Source organism: Mytilus trossulus, chromosome 2, assembly GCF_036588685.1.
Source record: "Mytilus trossulus isolate FHL-02 chromosome 2, PNRI_Mtr1.1.1.hap1, whole genome shotgun sequence".
Lineage (NCBI taxonomy): Eukaryota > Metazoa > Mollusca > Bivalvia > Mytilida > Mytilidae > Mytilus > Mytilus trossulus.
The window spans coordinates 87,538,059-87,559,933 of NC_086374.1; the positions used below are offsets into that span (position 1 = coordinate 87,538,059).

A 21,875-nucleotide genomic window follows, 5' to 3' on the forward strand; every position below is an offset into this window, starting at 1 on the left:
TGTCAAATATTAGAAAGATTGAGAAATCAGGGGGCTCTCACCATTACCCTGTGCCCTTTGTCCTAAAATTTTGACATTTTTCGACTGAAAAGTGACAATCTTAGCCCTCCGTAGATATGGAAGATGACGTTATTCTGGTAAATCCATCTAATACAACCTTTATATATACAGAGTCAATGATTTGGTTGAATTTTATGGACATTGAAAGACCCGGGGGGTCTCAACCTCATTTAAGCGGTCTCGGGTAGGTTTTCGCTATATATTTTGAATATCCAACTGGCACTTTGGGCGCTCCGTAAACATAGAAGACAGGAAGTGTACCCAAATTCCTTTTAGTCACGTTTGTATCTACCTATTGACTAAATGTCTGTCAAATATTAGAAAGATTGAGAAATCAGGGGGCTCTCACCATTACCCTGTGCCCTTTGTCCTAAAATTTTGACATTTTTCGACTGAAAAGTGACAATCTTAGCCCTCCGTAGATATGGAAGATGACGTTATTCTGGTAAATCCATCTAATACAACCTTTATATATACAGAGTCAATGATTTGGTTGAATTTTATGGACATTGAAAGACCCGGGGGGTCTCAACCTCATTTAAGCGGTCTCGGGTAGGTTTTCGCTATATATTTTGAATATCCAACTGGCACTTTGGGCGCTCCGTAAACATAGAAGACAGGAAGTGTACCCAAATTCCTTTTAGTCACGTTTGTATCTACCTATTGACTAAATGTCTGTCAAATATTAGAAAGATTGAGAAATCAGGGGGCTCTCACCATTACCCTGTGCCCTTTGTCCTAAAATTTTGACATTTTTCGACTGAAAAGTGACAATCTTAGCCCTCCGTAGATATGGAAGATGACGTTATTCTGGTAAATCCATCTAATACAACCTTTATATATACAGAGTCAATGATTTGGTTGAATTTTATGGACATTGAAAGACCCGGGGGGTCTCAACCTCATTTAAGCGGTCTCGGGTAGGTTTTCGCTATATATTTTGAATATCCAACTGGCACTTTGGGCGCTCCGTAAACATAGAAGACAGGAAGTGTACCCAAATTCCTTTTAGTCACGTTTGTATCTACCTATTGACTAAATGTCTGTCAAATATTAGAAAGATTGAGAAATCAGGGGGCTCTCACCATTACCCTGTGCCCTTTGTCCTAAAATTTTGACATTTTTCGACTGAAAAGTGACAATCTTAGCCCTCCGTAGATATGGAAGATGACGTTATTCTGGTAAATCCATCTAATACAACCTTTATATATACAGAGTCAATGATTTGGTTGAATTTTATGGACATTGAAAGACCCGGGGGGTCTCAACCTCATTTAAGCGGTCTCGGGTAGGTTTTCGCTATATATTTTGAATATCCAACTGGCACTTTGGGCGCTCCGTAAACATAGAAGACAGGAAGTGTACCCAAATTCCTTTTAGTCACGTTTGTATCTACCTATTGACTAAATGTCTGTCAAATATTAGAAAGATTGAGAAATCAGGGGGCTCTCACCATTACCCTGTGCCCTTTGTCCTAAAATTTTGACATTTTTCGACTGAAAAGTGACAATCTTAGCCCTCCGTAGATATGGAAGATGACGTTATTCTGGTAAATCCATCTAATACAACCTTTATATATACAGAGTCAATGATTTGGTTGAATTTTATGGACATTGAAAGACCCGGGGGGTCTCAACCTCATTTAAGCGGTCTCGGGTAGGTTTTCGCTATATATTTTGAATATCCAACTGGCACTTTGGGCGCTCCGTAAACATAGAAGACAGGAAGTGTACCCAAATTCCTTTTAGTCACGTTTGTATCTACCTATTGACTAAATGTCTGTCAAATATTAGAAAGATTGAGAAATCAGGGGGCTCTCACCATTACCCTGTGCCCTTTGTCCTAAAATTTTGACATTTTTCGACTGAAAAGTGACAATCTTAGCCCTCCGTAGATATGGAAGATGACGTTATTCTGGTAAATCCATCTAATACAACCTTTATATATACAGAGTCAATGATTTGGTTGAATTTTATGGACATTGAAAGACCCGGGGGGTCTCAACCTCATTTAAGCGGTCTCGGGTAGGTTTTCGCTATATATTTTGAATATCCAACTGGCACTTTGGGCGCTCCGTAAACATAGAAGACAGGAAGTGTACCCAAATTCCTTTTAGTCACGTTTGTATCTACCTATTGACTAAATGTCTGTCAAATATTAGAAAGATTGAGAAATCAGGGGGCTCTCACCATTACCCTGTGCCCTTTGTCCTAAAATTTTGACATTTTTCGACTGAAAAGTGACAATCTTAGCCCTCCGTAGATATGGAAGATGACGTTATTCTGGTAAATCCATCTAATACAACCTTTATATATACAGAGTCAATGATTTGGTTGAATTTTATGGACATTGAAAGACCCGGGGGGTCTCAACCTCATTTAAGCGGTCTCGGGTAGGTTTTCGCTATATATTTTGAATATCCAACTGGCACTTTGGGCGCTCCGTAAACATAGAAGACAGGAAGTGTACCCAAATTCCTTTTAGTCACGTTTGTATCTACCTATTGACTAAATGTCTGTCAAATATTAGAAAGATTGAGAAATCAGGGGGCTCTCACCATTACCCTGTGCCCTTTGTCCTAAAATTTTGACATTTTTCGACTGAAAAGTGACAATCTTAGCCCTCCGTAGATATGGAAGATGACGTTATTCTGGTAAATCCATCTAATACAACCTTTATATATACAGAGTCAATGATTTGGTTGAATTTTATGGACATTGAAAGACCCGGGGGGTCTCAACCTCATTTAAGCGGTCTCGGGTAGGTTTTCGCTATATATTTTGAATATCCAACTGGCACTTTGGGCGCTCCGTAAACATAGAAGACAGGAAGTGTACCCAAATTCCTTTTAGTCACGTTTGTATCTACCTATTGACTAAATGTCTGTCAAATATTAGAAAGATTGAGAAATCAGGGGGCTCTCACCATTACCCTGTGCCCTTTGTCCTAAAATTTTGACATTTTTCGACTGAAAAGTGACAATCTTAGCCCTCCGTAGATATGGAAGATGACGTTATTCTGGTAAATCCATCTAATACAACCTTTATATATACAGAGTCAATGATTTGGTTGAATTTTATGGACATTGAAAGACCCGGGGGGTCTCAACCTCATTTAAGCGGTCTCGGGTAGGTTTTCGCTATATATTTTGAATATCCAACTGGCACTTTGGGCGCTCCGTAAACATAGAAGACAGGAAGTGTACCCAAATTCCTTTTAGTCACGTTTGTATCTACCTATTGACTAAATGTCTGTCAAATATTAGAAAGATTGAGAAATCAGGGGGCTCTCACCATTACCCTGTGCCCTTTGTCCTAAAATTTTGACATTTTTCGACTGAAAAGTGACAATCTTAGCCCTCCGTAGATATGGAAGATGACGTTATTCTGGTAAATCCATCTAATACAACCTTTATATATACAGAGTCAATGATTTGGTTGAATTTTATGGACATTGAAAGACCCGGGGGGTCTCAACCTCATTTAAGCGGTCTCGGGTAGGTTTTCGCTATATATTTTGAATATCCAACTGGCACTTTGGGCGCTCCGTAAACATAGAAGACAGGAAGTGTACCCAAATTCCTTTTAGTCACGTTTGTATCTACCTATTGACTAAATGTCTGTCAAATATTAGAAAGATTGAGAAATCAGGGGGCTCTCACCATTACCCTGTGCCCTTTGTCCTAAAATTTTGACATTTTTCGACTGAAAAGTGACAATCTTAGCCCTCCGTAGATATGGAAGATGACGTTATTCTGGTAAATCCATCTAATACAACCTTTATATATACAGAGTCAATGATTTGGTTGAATTTTATGGACATTGAAAGACCCGGGGGGTCTCAACCTCATTTAAGCGGTCTCGGGTAGGTTTTCGCTATATATTTTGAATATCCAACTGGCACTTTGGGCGCTCCGTAAACATAGAAGACAGGAAGTGTACCCAAATTCCTTTTAGTCACGTTTGTATCTACCTATTGACTAAATGTCTGTCAAATATTAGAAAGATTGAGAAATCAGGGGGCTCTCACCATTACCCTGTGCCCTTTGTCCTAAAATTTTGACATTTTTCGACTGAAAAGTGACAATCTTAGCCCTCCGTAGATATGGAAGATGACGTTATTCTGGTAAATCCATCTAATACAACCTTTATATATACAGAGTCAATGATTTGGTTGAATTTTATGGACATTGAAAGACCCGGGGGGTCTCAACCTCATTTAAGCGGTCTCGGGTAGGTTTTCGCTATATATTTTGAATATCCAACTGGCACTTTGGGCGCTCCGTAAACATAGAAGACAGGAAGTGTACCCAAATTCCTTTTAGTCACGTTTGTATCTACCTATTGACTAAATGTCTGTCAAATATTAGAAAGATTGAGAAATCAGGGGGCTCTCACCATTACCCTGTGCCCTTTGTCCTAAAATTTTGACATTTTTCGACTGAAAAGTGACAATCTTAGCCCTCCGTAGATATGGAAGATGACGTTATTCTGGTAAATCCATCTAATACAACCTTTATATATACAGAGTCAATGATTTGGTTGAATTTTATGGACATTGAAAGACCCGGGGGGTCTCAACCTCATTTAAGCGGTCTCGGGTAGGTTTTCGCTATATATTTTGAATATCCAACTGGCACTTTGGGCGCTCCGTAAACATAGAAGACAGGAAGTGTACCCAAATTCCTTTTAGTCACGTTTGTATCTACCTATTGACTAAATGTCTGTCAAATATTAGAAAGATTGAGAAATCAGGGGGCTCTCACCATTACCCTGTGCCCTTTGTCCTAAAATTTTGACATTTTTCGACTGAAAAGTGACAATCTTAGCCCTCCGTAGATATGGAAGATGACGTTATTCTGGTAAATCCATCTAATACAACCTTTATATATACAGAGTCAATGATTTGGTTGAATTTTATGGACATTGAAAGACCCGGGGGGTCTCAACCTCATTTAAGCGGTCTCGGGTAGGTTTTCGCTATATATTTTGAATATCCAACTGGCACTTTGGGCGCTCCGTAAACATAGAAGACAGGAAGTGTACCCAAATTCCTTTTAGTCACGTTTGTATCTACCTATTGACTAAATGTCTGTCAAATATTAGAAAGATTGAGAAATCAGGGGGCTCTCACCATTACCCTGTGCCCTTTGTCCTAAAATTTTGACATTTTTCGACTGAAAAGTGACAATCTTAGCCCTCCGTAGATATGGAAGATGACGTTATTCTGGTAAATCCATCTAATACAACCTTTATATATACAGAGTCAATGATTTGGTTGAATTTTATGGACATTGAAAGACCCGGGGGGTCTCAACCTCATTTAAGCGGTCTCGGGTAGGTTTTCGCTATATATTTTGAATATCCAACTGGCACTTTGGGCGCTCCGTAAACATAGAAGACAGGAAGTGTACCCAAATTCCTTTTAGTCACGTTTGTATCTACCTATTGACTAAATGTCTGTCAAATATTAGAAAGATTGAGAAATCAGGGGGCTCTCACCATTACCCTGTGCCCTTTGTCCTAAAATTTTGACATTTTTCGACTGAAAAGTGACAATCTTAGCCCTCCGTAGATATGGAAGATGACGTTATTCTGGTAAATCCATCTAATACAACCTTTATATATACAGAGTCAATGATTTGGTTGAATTTTATGGACATTGAAAGACCCGGGGGGTCTCAACCTCATTTAAGCGGTCTCGGGTAGGTTTTCGCTATATATTTTGAATATCCAACTGGCACTTTGGGCGCTCCGTAAACATAGAAGACAGGAAGTGTACCCAAATTCCTTTTAGTCACGTTTGTATCTACCTATTGACTAAATGTCTGTCAAATATTAGAAAGATTGAGAAATCAGGGGGCTCTCACCATTACCCTGTGCCCTTTGTCCTAAAATTTTGACATTTTTCGACTGAAAAGTGACAATCTTAGCCCTCCGTAGATATGGAAGATGACGTTATTCTGGTAAATCCATCTAATACAACCTTTATATATACAGAGTCAATGATTTGGTTGAATTTTATGGACATTGAAAGACCCGGGGGGTCTCAACCTCATTTAAGCGGTCTCGGGTAGGTTTTCGCTATATATTTTGAATATCCAACTGGCACTTTGGGCGCTCCGTAAACATAGAAGACAGGAAGTGTACCCAAATTCCTTTTAGTCACGTTTGTATCTACCTATTGACTAAATGTCTGTCAAATATTAGAAAGATTGAGAAATCAGGGGGCTCTCACCATTACCCTGTGCCCTTTGTCCTAAAATTTTGACATTTTTCGACTGAAAAGTGACAATCTTAGCCCTCCGTAGATATGGAAGATGACGTTATTCTGGTAAATCCATCTAATACAACCTTTATATATACAGAGTCAATGATTTGGTTGAATTTTATGGACATTGAAAGACCCGGGGGGTCTCAACCTCATTTAAGCGGTCTCGGGTAGGTTTTCGCTATATATTTTGAATATCCAACTGGCACTTTGGGCGCTCCGTAAACATAGAAGACAGGAAGTGTACCCAAATTCCTTTTAGTCACGTTTGTATCTACCTATTGACTAAATGTCTGTCAAATATTAGAAAGATTGAGAAATCAGGGGGCTCTCACCATTACCCTGTGCCCTTTGTCCTAAAATTTTGACATTTTTCGACTGAAAAGTGACAATCTTAGCCCTCCGTAGATATGGAAGATGACGTTATTCTGGTAAATCCATCTAATACAACCTTTATATATACAGAGTCAATGATTTGGTTGAATTTTATGGACATTGAAAGACCCGGGGGGTCTCAACCTCATTTAAGCGGTCTCGGGTAGGTTTTCGCTATATATTTTGAATATCCAACTGGCACTTTGGGCGCTCCGTAAACATAGAAGACAGGAAGTGTACCCAAATTCCTTTTAGTCACGTTTGTATCTACCTATTGACTAAATGTCTGTCAAATATTAGAAAGATTGAGAAATCAGGGGGCTCTCACCATTACCCTGTGCCCTTTGTCCTAAAATTTTGACATTTTTCGACTGAAAAGTGACAATCTTAGCCCTCCGTAGATATGGAAGATGACGTTATTCTGGTAAATCCATCTAATACAACCTTTATATATACAGAGTCAATGATTTGGTTGAATTTTATGGACATTGAAAGACCCGGGGGGTCTCAACCTCATTTAAGCGGTCTCGGGTAGGTTTTCGCTATATATTTTGAATATCCAACTGGCACTTTGGGCGCTCCGTAAACATAGAAGACAGGAAGTGTACCCAAATTCCTTTTAGTCACGTTTGTATCTACCTATTGACTAAATGTCTGTCAAATATTAGAAAGATTGAGAAATCAGGGGGCTCTCACCATTACCCTGTGCCCTTTGTCCTAAAATTTTGACATTTTTCGACTGAAAAGTGACAATCTTAGCCCTCCGTAGATATGGAAGATGACGTTATTCTGGTAAATCCATCTAATACAACCTTTATATATACAGAGTCAATGATTTGGTTGAATTTTATGGACATTGAAAGACCCGGGGGGTCTCAACCTCATTTAAGCGGTCTCGGGTAGGTTTTCGCTATATATTTTGAATATCCAACTGGCACTTTGGGCGCTCCGTAAACATAGAAGACAGGAAGTGTACCCAAATTCCTTTTAGTCACGTTTGTATCTACCTATTGACTAAATGTCTGTCAAATATTAGAAAGATTGAGAAATCAGGGGGCTCTCACCATTACCCTGTGCCCTTTGTCCTAAAATTTTGACATTTTTCGACTGAAAAGTGACAATCTTAGCCCTCCGTAGATATGGAAGATGACGTTATTCTGGTAAATCCATCTAATACAACCTTTATATATACAGAGTCAATGATTTGGTTGAATTTTATGGACATTGAAAGACCCGGGGGGTCTCAACCTCATTTAAGCGGTCTCGGGTAGGTTTTCGCTATATATTTTGAATATCCAACTGGCACTTTGGGCGCTCCGTAAACATAGAAGACAGGAAGTGTACCCAAATTCCTTTTAGTCACGTTTGTATCTACCTATTGACTAAATGTCTGTCAAATATTAGAAAGATTGAGAAATCAGGGGGCTCTCACCATTACCCTGTGCCCTTTGTCCTAAAATTTTGACATTTTTCGACTGAAAAGTGACAATCTTAGCCCTCCGTAGATATGGAAGATGACGTTATTCTGGTAAATCCATCTAATACAACCTTTATATATACAGAGTCAATGATTTGGTTGAATTTTATGGACATTGAAAGACCCGGGGGGTCTCAACCTCATTTAAGCGGTCTCGGGTAGGTTTTCGCTATATATTTTGAATATCCAACTGGCACTTTGGGCGCTCCGTAAACATAGAAGACAGGAAGTGTACCCAAATTCCTTTTAGTCACGTTTGTATCTACCTATTGACTAAATGTCTGTCAAATATTAGAAAGATTGAGAAATCAGGGGGCTCTCACCATTACCCTGTGCCCTTTGTCCTAAAATTTTGACATTTTTCGACTGAAAAGTGACAATCTTAGCCCTCCGTAGATATGGAAGATGACGTTATTCTGGTAAATCCATCTAATACAACCTTTATATATACAGAGTCAATGATTTGGTTGAATTTTATGGACATTGAAAGACCCGGGGGGTCTCAACCTCATTTAAGCGGTCTCGGGTAGGTTTTCGCTATATATTTTGAATATCCAACTGGCACTTTGGGCGCTCCGTAAACATAGAAGACAGGAAGTGTACCCAAATTCCTTTTAGTCACGTTTGTATCTACCTATTGACTAAATGTCTGTCAAATATTAGAAAGATTGAGAAATCAGGGGGCTCTCACCATTACCCTGTGCCCTTTGTCCTAAAATTTTGACATTTTTCGACTGAAAAGTGACAATCTTAGCCCTCCGTAGATATGGAAGATGACGTTATTCTGGTAAATCCATCTAATACAACCTTTATATATACAGAGTCAATGATTTGGTTGAATTTTATGGACATTGAAAGACCCGGGGGGTCTCAACCTCATTTAAGCGGTCTCGGGTAGGTTTTCGCTATATATTTTGAATATCCAACTGGCACTTTGGGCGCTCCGTAAACATAGAAGACAGGAAGTGTACCCAAATTCCTTTTAGTCACGTTTGTATCTACCTATTGACTAAATGTCTGTCAAATATTAGAAAGATTGAGAAATCAGGGGGCTCTCACCATTACCCTGTGCCCTTTGTCCTAAAATTTTGACATTTTTCGACTGATTTGTTTTTTGTTTTTTTGGCTTTCCATATATATTTCTATTTATAGTTATAAATATTTCTAGAGTTATGGGTTTTTCTTTTTGTCTTAAGAAATATTATACACAAAAGTACATCTTTGAAGTCGTTTTATTGACAAAACTCTATATTACATATAGACAAATATGTAACATGAAAAAGGGTTTATATTCGAGGACAACGAGAAATTATGACGAGAAATTACGCCAGCTTGAAAAGGTCATTTAACGATTTCCTACGTATTTTATCAGTCTTTTAAAATATGAAAATCATGCTTTTTATGTTATCAAGTATTTTATTTTTTTATAATTTTTTTCACTAAATTTTGAATATCAAACTGGCTGCTAGCAGCCGATTGGATATTGAATATCGAATAACGAATAACGAACCGGCTGCTAACTTCACATACATAGATAATTGTTTATTTTAATGACATATCCATGCGTATTGCGATCACCGGATTTTAACGAAGAGGGTTACGCTCAGGTCACTATGCATACGGAAAATATGTCGGCAAATTGGAAGAAATAAAAATAAGTAAACTTCTTTTAAATGTGGACAAATTAAAGAATTTTCCTCAGAAAAAAGTATACGTACATAAGTTGTATAATGAAAACTATTCATTTAGTTATAAAAAAAAAACAAATGCATATTTTTTTTCTAATTTGAGGTTTCTTTTGACTTAAAATTAATGCTCTATTTTATGACGATTTAAGTTTCCGAAATTCCCTTTGTCAAGTATATTCTAAAAATAAGTGTTCAGGACAGATTATGGTCATTTACTGATCCTTGACCTTAATTATGATCTAAAACTCTACACTGGTAACGTTATTCCATACTTGAGTTTTTCTAATTGTTACATCATGTACGTAATGTTCTTTCAGCAATGTGTCACAGATTTCTACATTACTCCACAAGGTCACGTGTTCTATGATCTTAAATGTGCATCAAATAGGGTAAGTATTCTAGGTTAACTTTTAAATAAATGTTCGGAAGGATGAGGTCTGACCATTCGTTTTAACTCGGCAGATTCCGTTCTTCAATCTATCAGAATTCGGATGCACCCGAGAATTGCCGATTGGATGGATGCCAAACTTGGATGTTGAGTAGAGTTTTTCAATTGCATTGAACTCTTTGTTATCAATCGGATTGACATTTACGTGTATCACAGACAATCAAGAGTTATAAATAGAGGAAAACCTATACCAAGTCCGAATAAGTAAGATTTGTATCTAGCATATTTTTTTTGTTTTAAAGAAGAAGCCAGACTTATTTATAAAGATACAGATAAAAAAAAAAACGTCTTTAAATATTGATATTTCATAATTATTGTTTCATTAACAGATCATTTTTATGGCATGTGCATTTTTAATTGCTATAACTTATATTTCTCGTCGCGATAAAGGGAACTTGTACCAACTTAAGTTATCATCATATAAAATGACAAGTTTATCCATCAACGTTAAGAATTTTATCTAATTAGGGAGCTACCATTTGATTTTTATGAGAGGGGAGGGGGCGGGCTAGGATGAAATTTGAAAAAAAGGCAGGGCATGATTTTTTTAGTAAAAAAAGGCAGGATAAACTAATAATAAGAAAGACAGGAACGATTAGAGTGAAAAAAACGAAAAAGCAGCACAGAGATAACAAATGCAGGACAACATTTTTCATCCTACAACCCCACCCTCATAAAAATCAAATGGTAGCTCCCTTATTTCTAATACGTAACAATCTTCTTATTGTAAGGTGTGTGATGCTTTAAATAAGTTTGGGAAGAGAGAAGTTAAACGTCAAGATGACAATTTATACATCTGCCAGCAATGCTGTAACTCAAACCGTTGTAACCAATATGGATGTGGGGACCAGAGTAAGTACACAATATATGTCAAAGATACGGTTTCATAAATGTTCATCATCTTGATATGGGGACCAAAGTCAGTAAATGCAGCAGAAAAATGTAACCATATTAGTTATTTAACAAAGTTTGCAAAATAATGTGGACAATTAAGTAACCTATATGATGCAAAACATCTTCATAATCTTCATAATCTCAGAAAGTAAAAGTAAAATAAATATATGCTTGGAAACCAATTTCAATATAATCGAAATTTTTCATTTAAGATATTTCTTAGCCTCGAATATTATACTAACATTATCTATTTTAATAGAGCCTCTAATGTTGGTCGGTTTGACTGTTTGAGCTCTTCTCAATGTTTGAAGTGTTTGTGGGTTAAAGGTATAACAATTGAGCTGCGTCGGAAAGAGATCGACCTTATGCAAATCAACATCAATACATATGTCAACCTATTTTGGTTTGGACAAAAAGATCAACCGAAAGTTTTGGACTGTTTGCAAGTTAAATTGTTAGTCATCTGTTACAAAACGTACCAAACGTCATCTTTTGTTTTATTGTATTTCGTATATGATTGTTCCAAAATTAACCAGAGTCTAATACATATACATATTTACGTACACTTGCATAGGTCGATATATTTGAAAGAAAGAAACGATTTCATGACTTAATGAACATTTCTTTATTCGCAGATAAGTTGAATCGGACACTTTGCTACAGTTGTAATGACGTAGAGCATCCAAGTAAATGTGACACAGTTTCTGTTTGCGACATAGATAAGGTATTCAGTAAAGCTAGTGTCAATTACATAGATAAGATATTCATTAAAGCTAGTGTCTGTTACATAGCTGAGGTATTCAGTAAAGCTGGCGTCTACTACATAGATAAGGTATTCATTAAAGCTAGTGTCTGTTACATAGCTGAGGTATTCAGTAAAGCTTGTGTATATTATATAGATAAGGTATTCATTAAAGCTAGTGTCTGTTACATAGATAAGATATTCATTAAAGCTAGCGTCTATTACATTTGGCTGAGGTATTCATTAAAAGCTAGCGTCTATTTCATAATTAGGTATTCGTTAAAAGCTAGCGTCTGTCACATAGATAAGCTAGCGTTTTATATGACAGTTTTTGTCCATTCGTTTTTGATGTGTTTGTCATTTGATTTTGTCATGTGATTGTGGACTTTCCGATTGGATTTTCCTCTGAGTTTAGTATTTTTGTGATTGTAGTTTTTACATAGATACGGTAAAAGCTAGCGTTTATTACAAAATTAAGTTAAGATAGCGTCTATTACATAGATGAGGTATTCATTAAAGTAAGCATCTATTGTATAGATAAGGTATTCATTAAAGCTAGTGTCTGCGACATAGAAAAGGTATTCAGTAAAGCTAGCCTCTGTGACATAGATTAGATTTTCAAGCGTCTGCGACATGGGTAAAGTTGTTCACTGCGAAATAGATAACGTATGCATAAACGTTAGCTTTCGTGGCATAGATAACGGTATTAGTTATATAACCGGAAACCAAAGGACACGAGAGTGTATACAGCTTTTGGTCACCGTATGGCCTATTTCTTCAAGTCAAACTCATTCCGTATATTTAGCTGTAAAACCCGCTATATGAAAAAATATCAAACCAATAAAGAGAGAAAACTAACAACCTCATTCAAGCAAAACAATAAACAAAAATCAAATATGGCGACCAGTGAATCCCAGGCTCCTTGGATACAAGATGAAGCGGGGTTAAACATGTTTTTGACCCCTAACCACTGACAGTGATGAACAACACAACATAAGAACAATCTTTTAAAATTATTTTGAATGAAATCAAATCAGCCCAATGAAAAAAACAAAAAAATCCCCCCAAAAACATCACCTAACAGTGTAACAAAAAGAACAAAAAACTACAGATCTATGAGTACTCACAGTTACTGAGGGCTAGTCAAAGATAACTAAACAAATTAAAAAATAAATATTTTTTTTTCCAGACCTATCAATCAGTACGCTGCACCCAACGGATTTAGTGTAAAGTCGTCATAAGTCCTATCTGCACTGGCTCAATAATTGCTCATTTTGTTTAATTCTTTTTTACAGACGCTTGGGTACTCAGTAATGTAAAATGATACGATTTTCAGTTGTCTCTCATTCCAAGCAATCTTAAATAAAAATCTATGTTTTCTAGGAATGCTATACCAAAGAATTCGTCAATGATATGTTTAACACACGTTACGAGATGGGATGCGAGCACAAGGAGGTATAGATAGATATAAAATCTTATTTTTATTACAAATTTTGTTTTGCTCTCCAATCTCTATATTATCATTAAAAGCTATGGTTCGGTACCGTCACCAATGGTAAAGACTGAAATAACTAGTACCTTACTTTAATTAAAATATCTAAATTAATCTTGTTTTACGAATTAGTTTTCAATTTCATGGTTTTGAAAACACTGTCTACATATTCGCAGTCGTCTACTGTTTATGCGTACAGTTTGAAAAAAAAAGTTTACTCTATGGACCTAGGCTTTGTATTATTTCCAATTGCACGTATCATTGCTATATCTTTACAACGAGCAAGGGTCGAAATCTAAACGATTTACATTGACAAACCTTTGGAATTTGATGCTAACAAACAATGTGAGTTGACAAACAATATTTGTCGAGCATGAATTTTTATCTGATGAACAAACACGCATCAAGAGAATTGGAACCGATTTCAGACCATTATGTTCAGGTATTGTAAAATCTCTGTATACTTTTTTGGTGTTTACTATATTTAAATACTTAAAGAATGTAAATTTGAATAATCAAAATCTTGTTACTCAAAGTAACTGTATGATGTTGCCTTTTAAGTCATATTACTTTAAATATACAATACGGATTACACGATATTGTACAAACAATGATAACTGTAACAAATTAAAATATGAAATCGGAAAATTGTAAATTTATAGATGTGTAAAAAGATGATGGGTAAAGAATCACTCCTAGCTGGTCATCCAAAGGCTAAGAAACAAATAATAGGAGGGATTGATAACTTTGATATCTGTTATTACTGTTGTGATAACGATTTCTGCAACAAGAAAGAATGTGAGAAAGGTAAGGCTTCATGTATTTATCCAATCTTTCAATACAAATATAAGGAATCTGGACAGCGGTCCTTCGTTTATATATTTCTTATTTTTTGTTTACCATTTCCCCCCTTTTTTGTATATTTTCTTAATTATTTTGAATGGTTTATTTTACATTTTGCCCATTATATTAATCTATCCCTAATTTTCATCAAACTTATAATAATACAACACGTTTGTTGTCTGTTTTTTGTCTTTCTATCACCATGGAGATGTTAGTTTAATTTCGACTTTGAATGAGTTTGAATGACCCTTTGGTATCTTTCGGCCGCATTCTTAATTCCTTCATCCGTAATTTTGGTCGACCTTTTTATTATTTTTCGTTTCTTGAATATACATGTATATGAGATATTCGCCATGTTATGCATAAAAACTTTCAATTAGTCTAATATTTTATATACTTTTTTCCCTTGTCTCAAGTGTGTCATTTCATTTAGTATAAAGTACGGTTCTTAGATGTTTTCAGTTCCTTTTTGTCCATATATATTTTTTAGTTTAGAAAAATAATTCTGCTCAAACAATCCTCATGAGATAAATCTGGAATCTATCTATCTTGTGTCAAAATAGCGGCATGGTCTTTCATTTTCTAAAGGGTTCATGTATTTAATGATGATTTGACAATTTTGAGATGGTTTTAAGATGTGTATCATTCTTCCCAACAGGACATCCCAGTACTCAACATAATATACAGACAAGTACTATACCAACTACTGTGACAACGAAAAAAGCGACACAACCACCGCCGACAACTACAAAAGCGACACACCCACCGCTGACAACTCCAAAAGCGACACACCCACCGCCGACAACTCCAAAAGCGACACACCCACCGCTGACAACTCCAAAAGCGACACACCCACCGCCGACAACTCCAAAAGCGACACACCCACCGCCGACAACTCCAAAAGCGACACACCCACCGCCGACAACTCCAAAAGCGACACACCCACCGCCGACAACTCCAAAAGCGACACACCCACCGCCGACAACTAAAAAAGCGACACACCCACCGCCGACAACTAAAAAAGCAACACACCCACCACCGACAACTAAAAAAGCAACACACCCACCACCGACAACTACAAAAGCGACACACCCACCGCCGACAACTACGAAAGCGACACACCCACCACCAACGACTACCAAAAGGACTCCTCCACCGACGACAACAACGACTACCAAAATAACTCATCCACCGACGACTGCAACGACTACCAAAAGAACTTATCCACCGACGACAACTACTAGAAGAACTACAACGCCAACACCAACTAGTATGTTATTCTCAGTTATTTGATATGCATTGGCATTCAACCGACTATACAAAAGTTAAGAGATGTGATCGTTTTGCCAATGAGTCAAATATCTCCCTTTCCAGAGTTCGAACAAATGGATATATGAAAATTATAGGTCACCGTGTGGCCTTCAACAATCGAAAATCCATACAAGATAGTCGGCACCAAAGGACACGTCGTGAAAAATATGATTGACATTAAGTAATAAATTCATTAAACTACTTACTTAGGTCAAGAACGAATAATCCACTATAAATAATTATGTTTAAACTAAGAACGTAAAGAAAGTGGCAGGGTTAAGCATTCTTGCAAGCGGTCAAATATCCACATGCCGTGAACGGTGGTTTAACAGCACAACAAAAGAACAAACGGTACAAATCAGTAAAAATATACACAAAACACACCGATATAAGACTACCTGCAAACTGAAGGCTAGTTCAAAGCCAATTACAGCTACGTTGTAATAAATAGATCTCAGACTAAAATAAAATAAGTGCACATCCAACGGATTTAGTGTAAAGACGTTTTAAAGATGTGCTTCATTCTTAAAAAAATATAAAAAATCGTTATCAAATGAGCGATATTTGCGGCAATTTCCTAACATGATATGCATGTATTCAAACAATAACAGAAAACAGATAGAAATGAAGTGTGTTTGTTGTATTATTTGAAAATTTGTGTTATAATTTGCTTACTATTATATTGTATTATTGTTTCGTTTATTATGTGCCCTTATATGTGTATTATCGGTTACGTCTTGCATATCTTCTTCACATTATGGAGAGAAATGTATTTCTAAGTTTAAACTAGATTGTGAATCTTTATGCAAGTAAGTTCTTTCCTTATGCGTGTGGTACAGACTGTTTAAAATGCGTAACCAGGAAACAGTTTTTTTGCACATATTTATATTGAATTTGAATGTAGTTTTGATTGAATTTGTATTTCTTTTTTAAAATTTTAAAGTGAATCAGATCATTTATATATTCAGCTATGTGATGATTCTTTTAGTAAAATTATGGAAAGCACTCCTTGTGTTTGCTTTGGCCAATTTAATATCCCAGGACTGCAACGAACACTTTATTAGGCAGATAAACCAAGAGGGGCAACGAACATTTAATAGGGTTCATAAACTCAGAGGTGCAACGAAAGGTTTATAAAATCGGACGTACAACAAACATTATATTTAGTTGGTAAGGTCAGAGGTGCAACGAAAATTATGTACGGTTGATAAACTCAGAGGTGCAATGAAAGGTTGATAAAATCAGACGCACAACAAACACCATATTAGTTGATAATGCAACACACACACACACACACACTATACAGGGTTGATAATTTCAGAGGTGCAACGAAAATCATATTAGGTTCATAAACTCAGAGGTGCATTTGAAACTATATAAAAGTCTGATTATAAAAACTTCATCTTATAGTTATATCTGAAAGAAGCTACGTATTTGAAATACGTTACATAATTATAGCATTGCCTTTGCACTTAGGAACATTATATTTGGAAAGTGATAAATTGATAATTCTTTTGACTATATTTTTTATACCTTTGGGGATTGATATAAAGGCATTTTTATAATAATCTTTATCCATTTAACAAATTTCAGATTTAGTTAAACTTTTAATATACAAATATTAAATCATTTTGATTTCGAACTCAGTATGAAAACATTTACAGAACTGAAGCGACAACTCATAAGGGGATATTTATAATAAACTTAGTTAATTGTGTTTGTAGAACCCCCAGCGCTTAATTGTTATTATTGTGAATACAGCAGCCATGAAAAGGAATGTAATCATACTACAAAGTGTAATCCGGGTGCAGATGTAAGTACATATACAGTTAGATTGGGAAAATTTACAATTTGAAAATTCGATTAGATCAAAATTATATATACGTCATATTACTATCGACGGGAACCAAAACTACACCGGACTGCGTTTAATCTTTTCAGTTTATGGACTTCCCATTTTTGAATTTGCCTTAGAGGAAGAAACATTAAAATTTTCTAGATAATGAATATATCAGAAATCATGGTAATACGAGAAATGTAATAATTAAAAATGTTCACTTCAGCAATGTTATTTGAGTAGAGTAGATGGCGGATCTGATAACGACAATCTCTGTTTCTACAAGATGGGTTGTATGGCAAGAACCGTAAGTTCCTCTTATAAGTCAATTTGTTTTAAAACTCTGAAACTATAAGTCCCCCTACAAGATCGATTTACAATATGATGGCTTTAAAATGTGGAAATCTTTGATATTGTTCCCTTTAATTTCACAAAAACAGATTATTCAAATATAAAAACAATATAAAACAAACAAACATTTTTAATTAAACAAACAAACAACAAAAGGAACAAAACAGACCCATCCTGTCCCCACCCCCCCAAAAAAAGCCATAAAAAGTTAAACAAAAAAGAAAAGAAAAAAAACATCAACCCAACATCAACATATAATTAGAAAATAATAAAAAAAAACCTCTTACAAATCGGAATATTCTGAGGAAGCCTAGGGTTGCTTTCGCCTTTTTTGCAACTTTTGTAATGTACGTGTTCTACTTTAGGTATTCTGAAATCTTAGTATAATAGTTGTACTGTTGAAACACTGTTCCATGTTAGAGGGAGGTTGGGGCGCCAACAAACTTGTTCCAAGTCTGGAGCCTGTACACAGTAGTTGTCATTTTTTGTTGTTTTTCATATTTGTTTTTCGTTCATTGTTTGTAGACCTACCCAGACTGTACGGTTACCTATAGTTGTAAACTTATATGTTATTTGGTCTCTGGTGGAGAGTTGTCCCATTTGAAATCATACCACATCTTCTGATTTTTATATATGTGGCCATCTTAGAATAAACAAAGTATGTGTTTATATAAAACTCTATTCTTCTGGTAAAGTTGAAAAAAGATATATAGAAGGACATTCGAACCAACCACCTCTAGTTAGTGTTTTGAATGTAAGAATATAAAAAAAGTTTGTATTTATTATCTACATACGCTTTTTATGTGATGCATAAATAGTATTTAGATAATGTCAGTTTTGCTTTTTTTTTAGGACTGCAACCACTACAATTCGACCCTCCATAAGACTGGGACAGCTGTGATGGAAATGGATACGATAGAATTTTTTGAGTGTTGTGACCATTCAAATTGTAATAACCATATTATACGTAAACATCCACAACGATGCAATCCATTAACTACTATAAAACCATAAACAATGTCTAGACATGTTTGAAATTAGAATGTAATAAAAGCAATTTGATAAATGATTGAAAATAAGTTTGAATAGAAACTGCGAAAGAGGTACTTTAATTGTGCTCTTCATTTCGCAAGTAATTCTCTTATATTAAAAAGAAAGCGGCTGATCCCAAATGGATATTTGAATTCCGAAGTAGGAGACAAACCGACAACGCCATGACATAAAACCTTCGAAAAAATATAAAAAAAGACAAACTCCATACAGTCTACAAAACATATAAAACCTAAAACTGAGCAACACAAGCCCCCCATCCCCCAAAAACATAATAAAAACATACAGGGATGTGAACAGGTGCTCCTTCGTGTTGCTTATGTCAGGCATATATTACCTTAGCCATATTTGGCACAACTTTTTGGAATTTTGGATCCCCAATGCTCTCCAATTTTGTAATTGTTTCGCTTTATAGATATTTTGATATGAGCGTCACTGATGAGTCTTCTGATGTAGACGAAACGCGCGTCTGGCGTACTAAATTATAACCCTGGTACTTTTGATAACTTTTATGTAAATACAACATTAAGTAGTAATCCAAATTCGACAAGAAAAGAGGAAGGGATTGTGGTTACAACTATTGGAAAATATCCGTCGTCATGTGTGAAACAGATATTTCATAGTTGTCAAACAACTCAACGATTTCACCACATGGAACCATTGGTTAAAAAAACTCCCTTGTAAGCAAGAATTTTCTGTCAAGAAAAAAACCCAGTGTTAAGAATTTAAAGCTATGGAATATGGTTTAAACTGGTAGATTTATTCTCCATATGCAAGCATCAGATGTGCTTTATATCTAAACGTCGTAAAATTGACAATTAAAGTAAGCTGAGATTTCAAATTATTTTGACAAACTATATGATTTTAATTTCCGTTTTTGAACTTTCCATTTGTATTAAATAACAATCTAAATAGCGCTGGAATATGGAAAATATATTTCTCTCATTTGACACAGTATTCCAGTACAATTCCCTTCATATTAGACATTTGGTGTTTGGAATATAAGAAAAGTAATTACTTCCTCTAATTTGTGTACTATTATTTGTCTGTTTGTCTGTTTGTCTTTTTCCTTTTTAGCCATGGAGTTGTCAGTTTAGTTTCGATCTAAGAATTTGACTCTCCCTCTTTTTTAACACAATGGTTTTTGTTTGGGTTAGTGATGCTCAATATCAAGTTTATGTGTGTGGTTTTGTCAATTGCAATTTCATCAGGCGATGTTTAACTTAGATACGTTTTGCTGTTCGTCTCGGTATTCTCTTTGAATTGAAAATTCAGAAAAATGGGTTTAGTTCATGATTTGTTAATTTAAAAGCATGGAACAGAGCATTCATTGGTCACGTTGTCTATTGCTATTGACAGTGCATGCGTAAATGAATGTCATAGACGCAAAGAGTCGACCGCTGGGAAATAGACAAAACATGTCTGCTTCCTTATTAAACCATCATTGATACAGTAAACATCTGACGAAGAATGAGTTATTTCTATTAGTTGTGTAAGCTCTGAGTAACCCTATGTTATTCAATTGTAAATTTGTATGCATAAAGACATATTAGCAATCAGTGATATTTATATCAAACAGTGCTGAGCTAAAATTACGATCGAGGAACATATAATTACTAAACCATATTTAAAAAAAGTTAAAAACAGGGGGTCTCTGATTCCCATTCGCTTTCCTTCCACTTACTTTCCTTTTTCTTCTTTTTTCCAAGATGTAAATCGACCATAGAAGGGTTTTTTTTAACATTTCTTCTTTTATCTCCCCCTCTTCTCCCGGTTCCAGTCTAATGAACACACCCCTTATCACTATCAAACACTCTTAAACAAAACGAGCGCCTATTTCTTCGAACATGCCAGTTTATTCCGTTTTTGTTTTATTTTACCAAACTGAATTAGCTAGATAAATGGAAGAAGCGGTTTAGAAATTGACAACGAGGGTCGATTAAAACAAGTCTTTACTACAAAAGTGAAGATTTCAGCTGCCCAGTTGTACTAAACTGAACTCCCAGTAGATGTGATATTTCATAAATTACATTTGCTATCATGAATTTCTTGATAGACGGTTCCTGCTTACAGGGAAGCTATCTTACCAAGAGGTACCATCTTACATGGAAGCTATCTTACCAAGAGGTACCAGCTTACCGGGAAGCTATCCTACCAAGAGATACCACAATACCGTTCTCCTTTTCTCCACTTGTCAGTCTGCAAATTAGGTGCGTTCGAAAGGTTTTTATGAAACAGATTAAATAAAAACGCTGTTCATTGCTACTACCTAAAGTTTTGTTTAATGACTTTTTGTATTTTAAAGCTTTACTTTTGTTATTAGTTTTATGTTCACCATTTATATTACTTCATACTCAGTGTACTCTTACAGTACAATCAAGTGGGAAAGCAGCTGGACATATTTTGATAGTATAATTTAGAGGATAACATATCGGAAACACTTTTAATCAAGTTTAAAGAAAATGTACATTTATAATGTAAACAGAAAAATAAATAAAACTCAAGACAGAACAATGGCGGAAATGAAACGAATGTCAAGTTCACAATAATACATCACAATAATACAACTGTCAGAAGAAAAAAATCTTCGTGTTGATTAAATTAAATACAGAAACATATGTATTTGCCTAAAAGCTTTTTAAACTTAACTTAAAGAAAACAAAACGTTATTCTGAAATAACATTTATTATGTACGTTTACTTTTCAACATTAAAATGGTAGCACACGCCATATAGTTATTACTTGGGATTTCATAAGGCATATTTTGTTAATAGTGAACAAAAGGATAAAACATGCTACATAGAGGAACAAGTGATCAGTCTGCCGGAGTTTCTTATTGACAACATATTTATTGAATTTGGAGGTAGACTTTTTCAACAAATTGTCGGCATTCCTATGGGAACAAACTGTGCGCCTCTCTTTGTCGACCTCATCTTCTTTTCTTATGGATCGGAGTTTCTTCAGACAAAGAGGTCAGGTTATTTAATTTCACTTTCATATATATTGATGATGTTCTTTCCATTAACAATCCAAACTC

The 21,875-nt window shown here is 35.6% G+C and overlaps 1 protein-coding gene across 1 annotated transcript in view; it reads left to right on the forward strand.

The window, feature by feature from the left end:
* Positions 1–18,841, forward strand: part of LOC134708251 (uncharacterized) — a 51,643-nt gene extending 32,802 nt beyond the window's left edge. Inside the window, exons 4-12 of the mRNA XM_063568639.1 lie at positions 10,188–10,259; positions 11,050–11,170; positions 11,848–11,936; positions 13,338–13,409; positions 14,109–14,253; positions 14,948–15,559; positions 17,325–17,413; positions 17,664–17,744; positions 18,641–18,841. Of these exons, the coding sequence (XP_063424709.1) occupies positions 10,188–10,259; positions 11,050–11,170; positions 11,848–11,936; positions 13,338–13,409; positions 14,109–14,253; positions 14,948–15,559; positions 17,325–17,413; positions 17,664–17,744; positions 18,641–18,802 (1,443 nt within the window). The 3' untranslated portion in view covers positions 18,803–18,841. The remainder of the gene's footprint in view (positions 1–10,187; positions 10,260–11,049; positions 11,171–11,847; positions 11,937–13,337; positions 13,410–14,108; positions 14,254–14,947; positions 15,560–17,324; positions 17,414–17,663; positions 17,745–18,640) is intronic.
* Positions 18,842–21,875: the final 3,034 nt, after the last annotated feature.